Below are 19,920 nucleotides of genomic sequence, written 5' to 3' on the forward strand. Positions count from 1 at the left end.
GATGTTGCATTTTATGACCATATCACTTAATGACAGAAAGTTACACAAGACAAAACCTGATGATCACAGTAATGAAAAAGCTTAAAGTTCAATATAGAAATTTTAAGATCTTTTAAAACCATAAGTTAATGTCACCAAGGTCAATACATTATCTGGGATAAGTGCTGGTTTAAATAAAGTTAATATCTTACTAAAAATCAGATTTTTATAAATGAAATATACAAATGACAAAGTAAACTGCAAGTTACCCAAAATTTATCAATACTAACATGAGAAAACAAAATGAAAATAGAATCTAAAACATTATCTAACAATAATTTGACATTTGTTTGATATTGAATAAAAGTTAACGAGTTCAAAATCCATAAATGGGTTAAAAAACTATGCAACAAGCAAAGATGGAATTGCCTGCTCCTATTCATACCTGAATTTGCAACAAAAAAATACACAATATTTGTGACACAATAACTGCAAGTTTTTAAACAATACAGAGAACATGATATATTTTTTCTTATAGTTAGACATATACATTTACACCTCACCTTTAAGGGTTAGTTCACCCTTAAAGCAATATAGGTAAATTTATTCCTATGAGCAATACCTAAAAAAATATTTCTTGCTCTTAAGGCTAATCAGTACTACGCTATCCTTACAACAGTAAGGTTTTTTTTCCTTATTTAGCCAAATATGAAACAGGCACACTGTATACATTATTGTATCATTTGTAAATAATCTATACCTCTCCAAGAGCTTCATAGCGTTTTTGGTTCCATCTATGTAAATCTTCTCGGTAGTTAAAAACAAATGGCTCTCCAGTTTTTATATGCCTTAACTGCCCTTCTATAAAGAAAAACAGTAGTATTAAATTTAAAACACAACTTTCAAGATGATAATTCACTATAAAGACATAATACATCATGAAACAAACATATCCATTTTAAGTAGTTAGCTTAAGTTCCATAAGAGATTCAGTGTGATTAAGGCATTAGGCTAGAAAGCATGAGATTGAGTTGAAGTCGCACTTTAGCCATGAAAGCTAGTTAGGTGACGTTGGACCAGTCAATGTTTATACAACACTTATGAACTTATTTATGAGTGCATAATAGATAAAATCACTAAAAATAGATTCTATCTTCATTCCCTTTATATTTGGCATTGTATAATTTGAAATATAATTGTGCTATTGGACTGCCATTTTAGGTGATATTTTACTCAGAATCATTGGAGTTTTAAAAAGGTTTTACTGGATTTTATGGGTTTTTTGGTATGGTATTAAACTATTATCACTCTGATGGGAATGATAAATAAATAAGTGCAATAAATAAAATAATTTAATGGGGAAATATTGTAATAATTCTGTAGCACTGATAAAATTTTACCCATGTATGAAACTTGATAATTAAGGAATTCATTCTAATTTTTCAAATTAATTCATTAATGAATTAATAGTCATTTCAAACACTGTGGATCACTAATGACATGCCAATGCTCTTAATACTATTTTTTTAATAATTAGTAAATGTAGATTTGTTACTATTTTTCTCTCATATCTGCTTAAGGTAACAAAACACATGCAAAACACCTAAACAAAAACATCACAGTTAATTTATATCCTTCATTCAAATGTGGAACCAAATTCGAGAAATCTTAAAATAAGGGATCATTAAAATACTGACAAACATTTTTGTGCGATTAATAACTAAGAGTCAGTTTGGTACAGAACTTAAGGTACCAGTTCCAGCTAGAAACTGGAAGTCTAAAGTTCTATTCCTGCCTTAGACACAAAACTAGTTGGGTGTCCTTGGGTTAGTCATTCTCTCCCAGCCTTAGGAAAGCAACAGAAAAAATTTCCAAAAATCTTGCCAAGAAAACTGCAATGACTAGTTTAGGTGATCACCAGCAACCTCTCTCACGCACAAAAGAAGTGATGATTTTTCGTACAGTATGGATTTATTTTGTATGATAATTATTGATGAATATAAATAGATATAAGAGCAAAATTTACATTCATAGAAATTTTAATGAGTTGTATACAGTTCAATATTTTTGCCTAAAACAAGTAGATAATAAGAACTTTTGTTTGAGAAGATCATTTCTAGTATGAAGTGTGTACTTTATGCTGTCTTCGGATTGCTGCCTCTTAATATATTAATCAAGCAAAAGTATTCTTTCTTACAGTAGCCTTTTTATTCATTATCAATTTCAATGTATTTACTAACTGCAAATTAAATGGTCCACTCCAACTTTGCATCCAGTTCCAATATCCCTTCCTTAATGCCAACCATTGTTTCTTCTAGCACATCTATTTTTTTAAACCCCTGCTCAATTTTTGTATTTATTTTTAAAGCAGGATACTTAAGTTATTTCTCCCTAAGGAAATCAGAGCACTGTTTTGGATTGCAGTATATTCTGAAGTGTTCTTAATTTTCATCAAGTCATCATCTACTAGATTTTTTTTTATCACAATAAAATTCCCTCCAAATCACAAAACCATGAGTGATGATATTAAAAATGCCCCAATTGGATGACGTACAATAAAGAATTATTTAAAAGATAGCAATGTCTTTCAAACATACGGATGGTTGAACTTTTAACCTTCCAACATCGTTCATTAACATTTATGTGTTACTAGCTTTGAGCAAGCTAATATGCATTATTAAATGAGAAGTCCTAGAATGAGGCAGAATACTGTTTGAAATGGTTGAACTGTTTGTTTCAAAGAATTAAAAACTTAACAAGCAAGATTTTTTGTAATACTCTCCAATGAGACTGAAAAGCTAAGTGTTATATTTTTAATTGCGTATGCGTCATAAAGTCATTGTTAATGAAATTCTTCAGGATGAAATTTTGAAATTCTTAGAAATAGAAATTCTTCAGGATCATCTGTCACCAATCCGGCCCTTCAGGTCTTCAAACAATGCACCATTTTCTGATCTAATTGAGTCCATCCACCTTGTTGATGATCACCCTCTCCTTCTTTTCTTCCACTTTTCCCAAAGTTATAGACTTCTCAAGACAGCCAGGTCTTTGCACCATGAGTACCGAATATACAAAGTCCAGAGTGATCTTTCTTATGATCCATTTGTTTATTTTCTTGATTATCTATGGAATTTTCAGATACTTTTTCCAATATCAGCTTTCAAAAATGTCAATACTCTTTCTATCCTACTTCTTGAAAGTTCATCTTTTGCTTCCCCATAGAATCACAGGGAAAAACATTGACTGCATGATTGCGATCTTTGTAGGTGAAGCAAATCACAACATATGTACTTTTTTCCAAAGCCTTTATTGCTACCCTACCAAGTACTGGTCTGCAACTATCACTTTTCTTCTGGTTTCTTTATGATTAATAGCCAAATCTAAAAGCCAGAGACTATGTACTAATACATAATCATTGTTGTCAATTCTAAGGGTTGCTTTTATATCTGCTGTCCTTAGTTTGCACTTCTTTATATGTAATGTTAGTTCTATTTCTTCACTTGGCTCCCTGACTTTCATTAATAGGATTTTTAGATCACATAGACCAGGGGTGTCCAAACTTGGGAACTTTAAGACTTGTGGACTTCAACTCCTAGAATTCCCCAGCCAGCCATGCTGGCTGGGGAATTCTGGGAGTTGAAGTCCACAAGTCTTAAAGTTCCCAAGTTTGGACACCCCTGACATAGACAGACAATTTAATTGTAATTGACAATTCAAAGTACTATATATATTATTATATTTTTAACAAATCCTCCATAAATTTGGAAAAGGTGACATGTGAAAAGAAGCTAATATTTTTATTTTTAGTATCTTGTTAAACTAAAGTCTACATTATCTTTAGGATCAGTTGTTAAGGTATAGTTCACAATGTTATTTCAAGGAAAAAGATTCAGATTTCTCCCCAATGTACAGTATGTTTACAATTCTTTTTCATTCATGTATAGCAAGAATGTACTTTTCTAACTAGTGAAAATTTATTTCACAGTATTGCTCGTACTAATTATTTCATTCATCTGTAAAAGAATAATCAGTACCAAGCTATAAAAATAAAGTATGGAAAAATATTTATTTCTAAGTAATTTTTTTCTGAAACTATTACTTACTTTCATTAAAGGTGTATTCAAATCCTTCAAGAGTATCAGGAAACTCAAGAGGTGGTTCATCTTTTTTCATCAGTTCATCCAAGTCTATTCTAGACAACAAGTCTGGGGGGGGAAAGGTGGGGAAGAAGATAGTCTTTCTGTAGACCTCAAAGTTATTACTTTTAATAAAAATAGTGACTTTGAAAGACTTGCTATTTTACCATAAACATATTCAGCAACTTCCCATATTTATAAAACATTTAAGTTTAATAAAACTATAAAAATATTGACAATATATTGTTCCTACAGAGTTCCATCAAGTTATGCTTTTCTTCTTGCTACCAACACTAAAAAATATTTTGAAGCTGCCAATTCAAATGTCCCAATTTTCTTTTTCAACCCACATTCAATTTTTTGAGGCTACTGAGTTACTTTAGAAGAACTGCCCTTCTAACTTTAAAAACTTAATTTGGTATATTTACAAATGCTGGAATTTCCAAAAATATACTACGGTAGTACAGGTATGATTAGTTTTACAGAGACCTGATTTAGTTTCATTTCTATCAAATCTCATGACCAGCAAGAGTTTATTCTTCAAATAAATGACAACACACTAAGATTATCTTTTGCATCTGTATTTTTGCAAAAGGAAAAACTGGCCCAATCTGCCAGAAGATAAAGCATTGGAGATGGGGAGACAAGGGAAATGCAGGTCAAAACAGGCAAGGAACAGAGAACATCTAGGAGCTTTGAATACATTCAAGTTACTGGAGCCGGATGTACTGGATCACGGAGTGCTAAAGAATGTGCCTGAAGTAATCTTAAAATCACTGGCAGTAATCGTTGAAAACTCTGGAGTACAGCAGAAACAACATAGAACTGGATGAAAACTAACATTATTGCAATCTTTTAAAAAGAGAAAAGAGAGGACCCAGAAAATCAGAGACCAATCAGGTTGACATCAATATTTGGGGGGGGGGGGTGTCAAGAAAATATTGCAAGTACTAGAAAACAACAGCATATTTATTAAAAGCCAGCTTGGTTTGGTTAACAATAGGTCATGTTCAACAAATCATAATACTTCTCTGCTGTTATTGCATCCACAGAATGCCACCCAGTGGCCCTGTTTAGGGTTACCTGGACAGTTCTCAGGAAAAAGAGCCCAGAGGCCCATCTGCAGGGCCATGTGGAGGAATTTTCCATGCCTCTGGAGGAAAAAATCACTTTGATTCATTTCCAGTCAGACATGAAGCATAATGCAAGTACTGTCAAGATGCCCAGGGAGCAGATTTACTCAGTTGGATCTGAGGAAGTGAACAGGGTCCTCCAGAATTTAAACATTAGATCCATACTACCCCTGCCTGGTTAAGGCCAGCCAGGAGGCGTCTTGTGGATATGTCCAGGTGTTGGTGAATTCATCCTTGTTAGACAAAGTTTTCCTTCTCCTTTTGTTGTGCCCCCTCTCAAGAAGCTGTTGCTGAATCCTACCATTGTGGATAATTTTTGTCTACTCTCCCACCTCCAATTTTTGGGAAAGGTGGTGGAGAAGATGTTGACATTGCTACTCTAGAAGATCCTGTAAGAAATAGATTATCTGGACCTTTATCAGTCAGGTTTCAGGCCCAGATATGGGACTGAAACAATGGTCACACTCATGGTTAATCTCTGACAGGAGCAGGTGGAAGTAGTGCATCCATCCATGCTCTTCTTTCATTACCATCAACCATGGGCTGACTTGGGGAGTTGGGTGTGGGTGGCACAGTTATGTGCTGGTTCACCTCCTTCCTCTGAGGTTGGCCCCAATCAATGTTAATAGGGAGATCCAGTTCTTGGCCCCAGCTTTGTGGGGTGCCCCAGAGTTCTGTGTTCTCCACTCCGTTTTAATATCTATGTGAAATCACCCATCACTATGGGATGAAGTATCATCAGTATGCTAATGATAGCCAGTTATATATCTCCATCCCAAGTGAAGTAAGTGATGCAGTGGACATTCTTTCATGGTGCCTGGAGGTTATAGTGGCCTGGATGGGAAAAACAGACTTCAGCTGAATGTCCTTTTCTGGATATGGAGGCTCTCATTGGTCAATCATACCCTAGTCATTTCCCGTTTGGAAATGCAATGCACTTTACATGGATCTAACCTTGGAAAGTACCTTTTTTTACAACTGGTACAAAAGGTGGCCACACAGGCAATTTTAGGCACCCTAAGAAGGGATCCTATAACACTTCTACTCTATGAGCTGTATTGTTTGCTTCTGGGTCCAATTCAAAGGTTGTGAGTTACATTAGCCCATCTCAACTGGGGATGCTGGGAAGATACGTTGCAGGACCTATCAAAGAACTCTGGGCTGTTCAGAAATGTGAAAAATAAATAATCTCTTTGGATGAATGTAATGAGATTAATAAATTAAGAAACTATTATGAATATAATACACTTAGCTTCAAAACTTCAGTAAGGTTTGAGATAGGATTAGGCCACAGCCTCTTAATAAAATTGAATAGTGGTCCTACTACCAGATGGATTCACAGTTGGTTAAACAACCATGCATAATACATGCTCCTTAATGGATTTATGTGTACATGGAAAGGTTTCATCTTGGGCCCACCGCTCTTCAACATTTTTATGACTTAGATGAAGAAATAGGAGGGATACTCAGCAAATCTGCAGAGATCACATCACACTCAGGGATCAAAAAGGTCTTGATAGACTTGAATATTGTATCCTATTCAACAAAATCCTATCCAATTGTGAGAATGTGAAGTTTTGCACTCAACTATATTTTTAAAAATGCGCAAGTATAGAACAGACAGCACCTGGATTCTCAGTAGTACTTGTTAGGAGGATTTCAACAGATTAAGGATGAGTTAGCACTGTGCAGTACCTGCCAAGGAGCCAGTGCAGTCTTGGGCTGACTCAACAGTGAAGGGCAAATGAAGTGTGCTCTTGAAAGTGAGGATCTTGGAAGATAAATTCTATGAAGAAGGGTTAAAATAACTGATAGCAAAGAAAGGTAAGGGAAAATATGATAATAGTTTTCCAATTCTTGAAATGCTATCACAGAGAAGAGAGGTTGGGTTTATTTTTAATGTAGAAAAAACAACTGGTGGTAGTTTTAGAGACAGCTAAGGAATTTGTTGATTGTGAGAGTGGTAAAGCAACATAATAACCAGCCACCTGAAGATGTTGGTGCGCATTACTGGAGATTTTCAAACAAAGATTGAACAATGATTTGATAGGATGTTTGAGGAGTCCTATTTTGGCAGAAGGCCAGACTACCATGTTTTCCCGAAAATACAACCTGTCCTGAAACTAGCGCCTTGCCACATTTTTTGCGAGGGCAAAAATATAAGCCCACCCCCGAAAATAAGCCCCCTGGACAACCCCCCGGCCAGGCAGAGCACCGCTCACCAACCTAGGGGTATCCCAAAGGCACCAAGCCGCGGGAGCCGGGGGAGAAAGGTGCTCATTGCTTGGTGCCTTCGGGATACCGCTAGGTTGGGGAGTGGCGTTCTGCCTGGCTGGAGGGAGGAGTTGCCGGGTGGCTGTTCCCTTGCGAACTGGCTCCCAAAGAGCCGAGCACAGCCTCAGGAGCGAAGCAGCCAAGAGGTGACCACGCTGACGAGCAGCCTCTCTGTACAGAAGACTCTCTGTCCGGCAGCCGGCCCACAACCATAGAGCACACTCCTAGAGCAGCCGCTGCTGGAAGACTCGGCAGCCGAGTTTTGGAGTTTGGAAGCTGGAGAAGAAGTTATTCTCGGAGCAGAGCAGGAGCGGAACAGGCGCTCGCACAGCCCCCCTCTCCAGCCAGGCAGAGCTCCATGTACTGACCTATGGGGTATCCCGAATGTGCCAAGCCACAGGAGCTGGGGAGCGGGCAGAACGCCACGTGCCTTGGCGCTTTAGGGATACCCCCTAGGTCAGTGAATGGCACTCTGCCCGGCTGGAGAGGGGGTTTGCCAGGTGGCTGCTCGTAAGCATGGTCACCTCATGGCTGCTTTGTCCCCGAGGCTATGCCCGGCTCTTTGGGAGCCAGTTCGCAAGGGAGCAGCTGCTCGGCAACCCCAAAACAATAAGCATAATAAGCATCTCCCTATAATAAGCCCAAGGCCATATTTCGTGGGGCAAAAGAAAATAAGACTCTGTCTTATTTTCAGGGAAACACGGTAAAATACTTCCAAGATCCTTTCTGACCTGAAGAATCCATGAATCTATGACTAACAGCAGCAACAAAAGCTACTTCAACATTAAAAGTAAAGGAAAAGGTTGATTGTCCAATCATATCCAACTCTAGGAGTCAGTGCTCATCTCTGTTTCTTAGCTGAGGAAGTCAGCATTGTCCAAAGACACTTCTATGGTCATATGGCCAGCATGACTAGATGCCAAGGCACATGAAACATTGTTATCTTTCCACCGAAGTGGTACCCATTTATCTAATTGCATTTGTATACTTTTGAACTGCTAGGTTTGCAAAAGCTGAGGCAAATATCTTTCAACTTTTGTATTTTTGTTATTTTCCAAATGATCTCAGAAGAGCTTTAAATTTAAATTTGAACTGCTTTAAGATACATTACTTTTCTTTTATGGGAAAAAGTTAGGATGTTCTTTAAGTATGTGTTTACAGATTGATTTTATCCCAACTTAACACCTACTGGCAAGGAAAAGATTCACAGATTTTTTTTCTATGGCCATTGCAACCTTATGGAGTAGTCGCCTTCAAAAACTATGATTCCCCCCCTCCCCGCCCTATATTGTGATGCTTATCTTTTTAATTTGCAAGCCACCCACAGTAATTTTGAAGATGAGAAATGTGTCTTCCTAAATGAGTAAACCAGTAAGCACATTTGAATTATTCTTGGAAGGGTTTTCAAACAAATCTATGTAAATATTTACCACCTAACTTCAATTTTATACATACCTACATTCATTCTCCCTCCCTCTCTCCCTCTCTCTCTCTCTCACACACACACACACACACACACACACACACACTCAACAAACAAAGATAAGCAGTAATCATGCAAATCCACTGCAATAATAACAATAATACACGAGGCAGAACTTGCCCCTAAATTGATTGAGGGAAAGTGCAGAAGAAGACAGCATTATAAGAGTGAGGAGATTCAATTGCCCTGCCTCCTACAGAGTGAAAATGTCTGAAGCTATCATGTGAATACTGCCTCAAAGGAGCATATTGATTACATTTGTGTTCTGTCAGTTTTCTACAAAATTCGGGATATCATACATTGATTGACAGTTTATATGGCACTCTATTTCTGAAGACTGAAAACAGCATATAAAATGGAATACAGTATAGTATCCCATTTCATGTTCAGAGGAAGAAAAACAGGTATGTTGAAGACAGCTCAATAGGGATTAGGATTCAAAATCCCAAACTGTATCAGATTAAAAGTGATAGAAATCTAAAAGTGAACCAAGTAAGCAACAATTCATCCCAAAGAGAAAGAAAGAGAAATCTAATTCAACCAGGCTGCCAAGGTGAAATTTTGTATGTCCTTCCACTGAAATAATTTTGAAATTATTGTAATACATTAATTCAGTATCAACTTTTGCAAATAGATTATTACATAATCTTTAAAGCTTTTCCCACTACTTTGTTCCTTCTGTGGGTTGACTAATATGCATAAGTTGTAGCATTTTTCTTTCCATAATAGGATTTTTGCCATCAAGGGGATCCAACTGGCATCTCTATCACAGCTAACAGCAATCCTGTTGCATGCTGATATCTCTTTTTTGGAAGCAAAGAACAAAAATTTCTGGAATATGGATATATGTAAGAGATTTATTGCAGCCAAGAAATGTGGGTTGTATCATTTGCACTTGCTCACCTGTTTTACTAACCACAAAATTATAGTTCATCAGAACACAGTCTACGGAGTGCCTATGGAGGAGAAGTTCCAAATTAATTTGTACCCTTTAATGCTGTAGTCTTCTCTTTTTCATCAGGACCTCCTTGTTGGAGTTGCGCCATGTTAATCCAAACTCTCAGCAAGCTTAAGGCAATGATGAAAACATGCATCAATCTTGAGGTGATAAGCTGAAAAAAAATTATAAATTAGAATGCTAAATTTATTTTCTGAAATATCTTGACTAGAAAAAATCATTACAGAAATCGAACAGTTCTTTTTAAATCAATAGTATCTGAAAAAAAGGTGCTAGAATGGAATGGATTAGAAGTCTTGCTAAATAAACAAATAATAACTCAGGAAAAAATATTTCCAACATCTGTCATAAAACGTATCTCATGGGCATACAATTCTAGATATCCTCTCTAACAATAATTCTTAATTTAAGGGATTGTTTTGGCACTTTCTTTTCCATTCCCAATTTGCTTTGCAAATACACTCAGTTGCCTTTGTTCTCCGTCTTTACCAAAGCTTTGGCAGTTTTTTCAATAAAATCAGTAACAGTCAACATGATTTTTTTTATCCCGTTTCCCAAAATTCTCTGTCCTTGGTCATCTATCTTCATTTCTTAAGCATATAATAGCAATAGCACTTAGACTTATATACAGCTTCACAGTGCTTTACACGCAGTGCTTTATCCTCTCTAAGAGGTTTACAGTCAGCCTATTGCCCCCAACAATCTGGGTCCTCATTTTACTGACCTCAGAAGGATGGAAGGCTGAGTCAACCTTGAGCCGGTGAGATTCAAACTGCCAAACTTCTGGCAGCCAGCAATCAGTAGAAGTGGCCTGCAGTACTGCATTCTAATCACTGCGCCACCACGGCTCTTAATTCATAATTCAAAAATAATTCATTTTTAAAGAACCTCTTAATCAACTATAATAATATACTAAAGTAACACAGGAGTCATTGTTAATCTGTAATCTAGTATCTAGAGTTTGAGGGTCTGCTATGATTGGGATGACAACAGCTTCAAGTTTTGCAACCTCTCCACATTTCTCACTTCAATGTAATTTATTATTTTTTACAGTCTACAACCTACTACTTCAAAAAAAAATACTCATCATTGTAATTTGCCTGTCTCTGTAGTTGCTTTTCCTGATATATCAGACTAAACTGGCTTGATTCTCAATCACTTTTAAATCCACAGATCTGCAGTGCTTATTCTCAAATGTTAGCTATCTTTTCCTGGTACATCTAAATTACAGATATCTTCTTCCTCCCTCAAATTCAACATGCATTCATAGTAATAGAAAACTATCAACAAGAAGGATAAAGGTTTTTAAAAAAGAACAAATTCGATTACAATACTCCTTGAGAACCAGCACCCACCCACCCACCCACCCACCCACAGAACTTGCCAGCTCCTCAGCACCCAACTACAATCCTTGCTGGACCAGCTTCACTCTGTAGCATCCATCTACAGTCCTCACCTGCACTTAGCATCACCTGTAGCAGCCCCCACCCTGCATTCCTAGCCTAGGACGCCTACTATCAACCTCACAAGGTAAACCAGGCAGGAAACACAAAGAGATAAGCTAATTCTACTTTATTCTAAAGCTACATTAATAGAATCTTGCAAGTCTGAAAGTACAATCTGCCCACCATCACTTTTACAGCATGAGAAATTAGGGAAGCCTCTTGCTCTGCCATTATGAAGTTGTGGGCTATGCTGTCTCTTATCTGAGCATTCTTATCTTTTATCCTATCTCTTATCTGAGCATTCCCAAATTCATTCCCAAAGACCATTATACCTGGCTCTTCTCTCTTAATAACCCCATGGCCCTGACATTATGATGGTACCTGGGACTGGTACGATTGCTATCGCTCAGTAATGTGGTCAAGTGACATTGCCACATTTTTTAGTAACAGCAATCTAGGTCCCAATTGTTGTGGTAACTGAAGGGGCTACCTATGAAAAGGTGCATAAAATTGTATGGTTTAATATTGAATAAATTCAAAAGCATTTCCAAACATGTCAGCATCAGAAAAGTCAAAATCTTTGCTAGAAACTTGGCATTTTTTTGGCCAGAAACTATTTTTTTCAATACTGGGTTCAAGCTTTTATGATAATACATTTTCAGTAGGGATAATAAATATTCATTTTTAATCTTGCCCTGTGTGAAGTTTTAATTAAGTTCAGAAGTGAAAATAAATGTTCACATTGTTATGTACTACCAAACATTAAGATTCTTGTAGCAAACATATGCATTTCAACAATTGTAATAAGAATAAAAATCTGGAACACTAACTTCATTATATAGTACTTTTCTTTTAGCTGTTACACTGAATTTCAACAAGTTTCATCTCAATTATAAATGCATAGACTGTTATTTGTACTTATGATACTTTAACAGTAGCCATGTATGTTTATATCTTGGTTTTTTATGAAATTATAAGAGTTTATTAGTGTTGTTTTAATGTGTATAAGATTTTGAATTAAAATGTTTTGAAGCTGTTTAAGGGTTTCAGGATTTAAACAATATAAATAATATGTCAGATCACAGCCAACAACGATGGTATCTATAGTCACAGGCTTCCAAAAGCTCTTTATAAAACAATAATATATTTTGACTTGAGACAGATAAAAAATGAATTGCTTTTAAAATGACTGTATTCTAAAAAAGGAAGCTGACAATTGCTTACACTTTGATACACCATTTAAACATCAATACCAAGTGATAAATAGATACTGGGGAAGTGTTTATGCATTTCACAATGTATTAAAGATGAAAAAGTATATTAGAGAATGTTAATGTGGTAACTTCTAATTGCCTATTCAGACCAATTTTAATGAAGTTGTACAAGCGAAAGGTATGTGTGAATAAGCAAATTTCACATAACACTGTATTAATGTATATCATTTCAGATACATTAATCCTATTAAAAATGTTCTAATAAAAAAAGAAAAACCCAAAAGTACTAATTCTGGAAATTTTACAGAATTTAATTTTACAGAAATTATTTTACAGTGTAATAAACATGACAATCACCAAAGAATAAGATAGGGAAGTGTGTTACTTTTGGAAATTATAGAAATATGCAAGTAACACACTGCCTTGCAGGAACATACTGTGACCCACCATTTTAACAATTGCCTAATGTACAGTGAGTGTTATCCTTAAGTTTTTCAATTCCAAAGGAATTGAAACATCCATAAAGATGCACCCCTGCTACTTATATGTGGATCTATATAGGGTTACTTTCCATTACACCTTGTACTTTGGTGCATTATAAGAAAATAGAAAGACTCCAAGAACTCCACCTTTCAAAGTTTTTCTTTTCCATTATACCACTGGGAACCAGTGTCCCAGACTTTTCTCTATTTTCTCTGGGGATCGTGGAACAGTTAGAACATCAGATGTGCTTCTTGAAAGAGATGGCACTAAAGATGAAACTGCAGAATAGTTATGTAAACATTCATCCTGACACTATTACTATACTATAAAAAACCTCCATAAAAGCCTCTTTCCAATATCTGATTAATATTACTAGTGCCTCATGGGAAAAGGCATTAACATTTATACACCAGCATTGTTTCCTTATTTTGCTTTGTTGTTTTTTATGCTGTTAATTGTTGTGTCCTCTTGTTACAACACATATATGAGTAGTCCTCAACTTACAACCCCAAATGAGCCCAAATTTTTTGTTACTGAGCAAGACAGTTATTAAGTGAATTTTGTCCCATTTTACCACCTTTCTTGACACAGCTGTTAAATGAATCACCGCAGTTGTTAGGTTAATAACATGTGAATCTATGATCTGTTATCACCACCAGTAATATCTGGGTTCACAAGAATACAGTTCAATAACTTTTTTTTATTTTTTTAAACAATTTTTATTTATTTTTGAACAAAGATAAACAAACATAAAAATAAAAAAGCCATCTTCCATTACAAATTGTAGAAAGTGTGTCAGTTGGTTACAGTATTTCCATGCATCTCTTCCATGGTCATCACCTGCTTTTCATATCAAATCACATATTTTGAATTCACATATATTCATGTATATCACAATTATTATATCTCAAACTTAATTTGACTATAATTGTTTTACATCCTTTTATATATAATATTCAAAATCTATAATAGGATTATATGATAACATTCTATTAAATCTTCCTAAAATCATCCAATCACAATACATCTTTATAACATATTCTAGATAAAGCTTTAAAACCTCCTCTCATATTCTCCATGTATTGTTTATATACAATTTCATATTATCAAACTAATATATCTATATGTATTGTTATCATTATTAATCATTATTTAACTATAGCTATTGTCACTTCATTTTATACATACTACTAGTAAACTAAATGTAGCTTAGTTTTTATTATACATTTTCATTGCATCAACCTGTATCTTTCCAGTAATAGTGCAGTCTTATATCTCTTGCCATTTGTAGCATTAATATTCTAGTTACTTTCTTAATAAATCTTATATGAACTTCTCTTTGCAACGTTGTTCCTTTCGTATCTCATAAAAGCTCGAAACCCAGCATCTGCTCTTTCCATCAGCTTATCTTTGGTTATCACTGGTGCTTCTGTCAAGATTTCTCTCATCTCCATCAATTTTTCTCTCTTTTCTTCTTCTATGCTTTGAAGTCTGGGGTAGAGTTCCAATCCATCTATCTCCTCTTTCCATATTCCGCTCTTACTATTACCAACCACGCTCAGTGTGTTATCAGTATCCACAGATTATCTCTTTGCTCATTTTTTTCTTCCATTTTTGAACTCTGTCCTCCACATTCTTCATTTGATAAACATCCTCAGTTTTTCCATCAAATTTTTCTGTTTTGTATTCCATATTCTCCAATCTCTTTTCAATTCTCTCTGTCAAAACTAATAGATTTTGAACTTCAAACATAATCATTTGCAATGTTAGTTTTTTTCCTGCTGCGCCATTGTTCCAATTTTACAGACACTGCCACTATAGATTCAAGGCTTTTTTAATAAACTTCAAACAGGTTCATTTATTATCTTTCAAGTCAAAATGTTGTCTTCCCTCCAATAGCTAGTGATAGAACTCCCAAAAAGCACCTGTATAAACAACTTGTGCTCTTCCTACTATCACTCTCAGTAAACAAACTGAAAGAACCTTGTATCTCAAGTGATCAAAGAGAAAGAAGAAAAAACAATGAATCCAGCTTCCAGCCTCTAAGTGGCAGTGTAACTGCTTTTCCTCCTGTTGTTACAACCCTCTTTATAATCTTTCTTATTATCTTCTTTATATTCCAAGCTTAAGAAAGAAGAAAACCCTTAAATGGAGATCAAAAAAAATCCAATCAAGCATTATAAAAGATGGAAAATTTTAACCATAGATGTAAGCAAAAGTGAAAAAAGAAGAAAAAATTAATCAATTCAGTTTAAAGAATAGGGAGCCTTTGCAAAAATTCCATCCATGAAAAAAAATAGAAACAGGATAACACACTAAGTTTAATGTAGATTAATTTCGCCGTTTACAGTCTTCTATCTTCAATTTTAATTTAACTTAATTTTTTGTGGGTAGTCTCTTTTTTCTAATAATAAAATTTCCTCACCAATTCGACACCCTTTCTCTTTCTGCTTTCTTCCCGTTCCGGAGCTGTCCCAACTTCAGCAGCTTCACTAGCTGTGTTTCTGTCGCCGGAAAAAAAAGGCTATTCCTGGATCTTCCAGGGACTTTGCAGTGTCCCTGAGATCAGCAGGAGGTGCCCTTCTCAATCACCGTCTCTGTGGGACGGTTTAGGTCCAAATGGACCATCCAGTGGCAAAAATATCGACTGCGATCTCGGAGCACCAAGATCGCAGGTCGCGATGTCAGCTCCTTTCCCCTATACAGTTCAATAACTTTGAAAGATGCCAGGCTGGAGAAAAATGTACTAGATAAAATGATTGTGTGACATTATAGAATGGAATGTTCTTTGTTCTCTACTGGGATATTGAGGGGAAGAAAGCATAATCCAGTAGTTATCGATGTATCCAAACCTACATTCCACTTAGACCTATAGGGGTTTTTTTGCAACATGGACAGCTCAGTTTGCACAACCTACTTTTAGAACAGGGTTAGTCAATCAGACTACATTTTTTTAATGAATCCCAACAATCAGATTAAGTAAACAATGGTAAACAGATCTGTTAGAATCCTTCAGAATTACAACTGGTTTCCATAGCAACTGCACTGATATTCGTGCAGAAGATAATTACCCTTCTTTTTATTACTATTTTGCAAGTTGAATTAGGAACAGAATACTTTATTACACCACCATTAATTTACGCTGGCGAATATGACCTCCCAGTGAGGAACTTTGGGAGATCTAGTACTAAAAAGCCCCCACGTGGGTGAACCTTGTTAGTGACTGATCTCAAGGTGTTATTTATTATTCTGCAGGAAATCCGTATCCTTGTCTTTCTGGCACTTTTAAAACCTCCAGTTCGGCTTCAAACACAACGCAGGCCCATACTGAGTACAGCAAAATTGATCAGACACCCCCAATCCAGATACGCAGCTTTTTTTTCCTTTTCCTTTTCCAAGCAGAGTCGTCTCTTAAGCGCCTAGTTTTGGGATGCTCCTCGGAAGTCCCTGAGAGGTCAGTCAGGTTCGATCTCTCAAGAGACCCAGAAAAAGCATCTCTGGAAAACGCGCCAAGTGGGGAGGATTCCTGCGGTTCTCCGGGATACGCCCGCTTGTGCTTCCCGTTCGTGACAGGCGACCCACACCCACCCTCAAAAAGGGACACGGGGCCGCCCCAGGGGCTTTCTCCTCCTCTCCTGGGCAGGTAACCACAGCCGTGCCCGTCGTTAGCGCCGGTAGGCGAGCCCTCCGCTTCCCAGGCACATTTAAGGCCAAGGGCGCAGACCAGAAGTGGAGGGAGGGAAGCTTTCCTTCTCCTGCACTGCCCGTCCCTCCTCACTCTCAACGCGCACACCTGAGGGGGAGGGGGGGCGGGAGGGCTGTCGTCGCCCGATCGGAGGGGAAAGGGGCCATGCCTGCCGTCGGCTCACGCAAAAAGCAAAGCACAGCGGCTACACGTACCTGCAGTTCCGGGAAAGGGGGCGGGGCAAACACTGTTACCGAGAGACGCACCGCCGCTTCTCCTTCTTTACTGTTTGGCTTTGGCTTATCCCGCCCCTTCCGTTCCTCCTCCCCCCCAAATATCAAATCCCAGTTCCGGTTCCGGTGACGCGAACGGAGTCAAGCCGGGGCATCCAGGAGTTCGCGCTTTCCGCGCTCTTGCTCGCGTTTCCCTCCCTTCTACGGATCTTCCCGCGGAGCCTCCTGCTCTGGAGGGACGGGGGCTGAGTGGTGCCTCGAAGATTATGCGTGTTTTCTGTAGGTGCGGAATGAGACCCCCATCTTCACATTCGTTATCCCAGAAAACAGTAACTGGCAGCTAGAACTGATGTTCGATCGGGGAATCGGAAGTACTTTCTTCTTGGCTGAGTTCACGCGGCGTCCGAAATCTTGGGCTGCGGGATCTGGATTGCAGAAACACGGTCGGGTGCTATAGGCGGCGGCGGAATGGCAACGAAAGCCCTGGGGTTTTTGGGTTTGCCGTCTGGCGGTCAGCCGCATTTTTGCAGCCCAGATCCGATAAGACTTAGCTAAACCAAACCATAGTTTGCATAGCTGTGACTTATTGATAAGTCAACATTTGCAAATCTGAATACAATGTAAACTGAAGCTGACAAGCGGATTCAGTGATTGCCGGAACTAGGAATGAAAACGCTGAGTTCGGAAGTATTACTTCACGTTGTGTGGTGCCACAGGTTCTTTCTCCACTCCTGTTTAACATCTTGACTGCTGGGTGAGGTTCTTTGTAGGCATGGTGTGAGATGCACAATCCAGAGTCTTCTGGACTCATGACTCTTACTAAATGAGCAGATGGCACTTGTGGCTAGATAGTCTTCGCCCTTTGCCTGATTTCAGATTGTGCACCAGTTGCATCCATTACTACACCAGGAAGCCCTACACTCAGTAACTCATGCCCTGGTCACTTCTCACATGGATTACTGTAGCAAATACTATATTTCTGCCTTGATGAACAGCTAGAAATTTCAGCTGGTACAAAATATAGTGGCATGGGCGGTTATATTTGCCTGTATAGTCCCTAGCACCATGTAACAAAGTGAGCTTCTGTTACTTGTCCCAGCTTCTGCCAACCTAGCAGTTCGAAAGCATTTAAAAATGCAAGTAGAAAAATAGGAACCACCTTTGGTGGGAAGGTAACAGTATTCCATGTGCCTTCAGCGTTTAGTCATGCTGGCCACATGACCAGAGATGTCTTCGGACAGCACTGGCTCTTCAGCTTTGAAATAAGTGAGCACCGTCCCCTAGAGCCAGGAATGACTAACACATACGTGTGAGGGCAACTTTTACCTATATCAGCACACGTTACACCTCTATTCTGCAAGCTACTTTGGTTATCAGTATGCTTCCAAGTTCAATTCAAAATACTGGTAATGATCTGTTAAGCCCTACATGTCATGAACTGGGTTATGTGAGGGACCGGCCCTCTCCAATCACGTCCCTTCTGGATGGACATGTGGGTCCTATCCACAAAGGCATATCATGTGACAGGACCTAGGCGAAAAGTTTTCAGCCACTGCACCAGCTCTTTGGAATATCATTCATCCTGAGGTCAGGTTGGTCCCAAATAATGCTGGCCTTCCCAAGATTCTGAAGACATGACTTTGCCATCTGATCTGGTAATAAGTATGGAGGCTGCAGAGGCTATATTTCTAGGAAAATTTGTTAAAGATCCTTAGCCTGGCGTGGCTTTGCCAACATAGGATTTGAGCTGGAAAGGTATATTCATATTTATTTCTGCATAAGTAAAAGAGAAATCCCCCCCTGGATACAAGATGAGAGGCCTCTTCAAAAGGAAAAATCACTTTATATACTCCTCATATATATTGGGTTTGGAATGTGTTCATGCATGGTCAGCATAATTTGATACATCTGTGATATAACGTGCTTGTTCAGTAACTATATGTAGTTCATATCATTCCATAATATTCTTAGAATGATCTTGATTAAAGAACAACTCTTTGGGTAATTCTTGTCTTTGGCCAGTTTGGACCAGTCTTTATCAGAATTTCACATTCTTGCGTGTTACTTTAAAAAATTAGAAACATTAATCAAAGACACTCCTTGTTACTAAAAACAGTTACTCAAAGAGGGCCCCTTTCCTGCTCCCATCAAATTGTAGAAGTGATCTTCTACAGAGCATGTTTTTTAATGGCTTTAAGTGATTTTTATTTGGGAAGTTTCATTCCCCCAAACTGCCTAATGGATCTATATATTGCTTCGTGCACATCCTGTTTCATACTATCTCAGTCTGGAAAGTTTTCAGAGAGCTGGTGGAGCACAGGTTCACTTCGGTAGGGAACATTCATTATAAATAAACCTTGAGAAAATGATGTGTGCGCAATTTCAAAAAAATCCCTGTTCAACCCTCAAATAACACAAAATAGAACAACAATCTTGTTTTAAATACTTGGCTTTGGTGCTTTCCGGTTCAGAGAATTGATACTTTTATATCTGATATTATCCCAATGCTCAAGAGACTTCAGGAGGATTTCGGTCTTTTTATCCAGAAACCCATAGTATGTGCCAACTGCTTTGAAACTTTTTGAAGCTAAAATACTGCTACAGTTCCAATATAGAAGTGCTGCAATTTCCATCACTAAGTGGCACACTCGTGGGACATTGCTTTTTACGACAACAGTATTTCTTAGTCACGGAAATCCCGATCACAATTGCCATTTTTAACCAAAGATTACCTGTGTTCTTTAAACTGGGAGCCTTTCATTTGGCTGTAAAGGATACTCCAACTTGATATTCCAAATTTGCAGGAGATTATTCGAATATACAGTATATCTGAAATATTTAATTTATATTAATAGTCAATTATTGGTTTAGAGTTCCATAAAGGCCATCTCCAATAA

At 37.6% G+C, this 19,920-nt stretch overlaps 1 protein-coding gene across 9 annotated transcripts in view; it reads right to left on the reverse strand.

Moving 5' to 3' along the window:
• ARB2A (ARB2 cotranscriptional regulator A) overlaps positions 1 to 17,135 on the reverse strand; it is a 238,236-nt gene extending 221,101 nt beyond the window's left edge. For 8 of the 9 annotated variants that reach the window (XM_081940967.1, XM_081940971.1, XM_081940973.1 and 5 more), the window contains exons 1-4: positions 17,006 to 17,135; positions 9,994 to 10,117; positions 4,083 to 4,184; positions 740 to 840 (exon numbers count right to left, since the gene is read on the reverse strand). In XM_081940967.1, the coding sequence (XP_081797093.1) occupies positions 740 to 840; positions 4,083 to 4,184; positions 9,994 to 10,099 (309 nt within the window). In that variant the 5' untranslated portion in view covers positions 10,100 to 10,117; positions 17,006 to 17,135. Of the gene's footprint in view, positions 1 to 739; positions 841 to 4,082; positions 4,185 to 9,908; positions 10,118 to 17,005 lie in introns of all 9 variants that reach the window. The other variant, XM_081940969.1, reaches the window with a different exon arrangement.
• Between the last annotated feature and the right edge of the window lie 2,785 nt (positions 17,136 to 19,920).

This window comes from Natrix helvetica (assembly GCF_964273705.1).
Source record: "Natrix helvetica genome assembly, chromosome: 2".
Lineage (NCBI taxonomy): Eukaryota > Metazoa > Chordata > Lepidosauria > Squamata > Natricidae > Natrix > Natrix helvetica.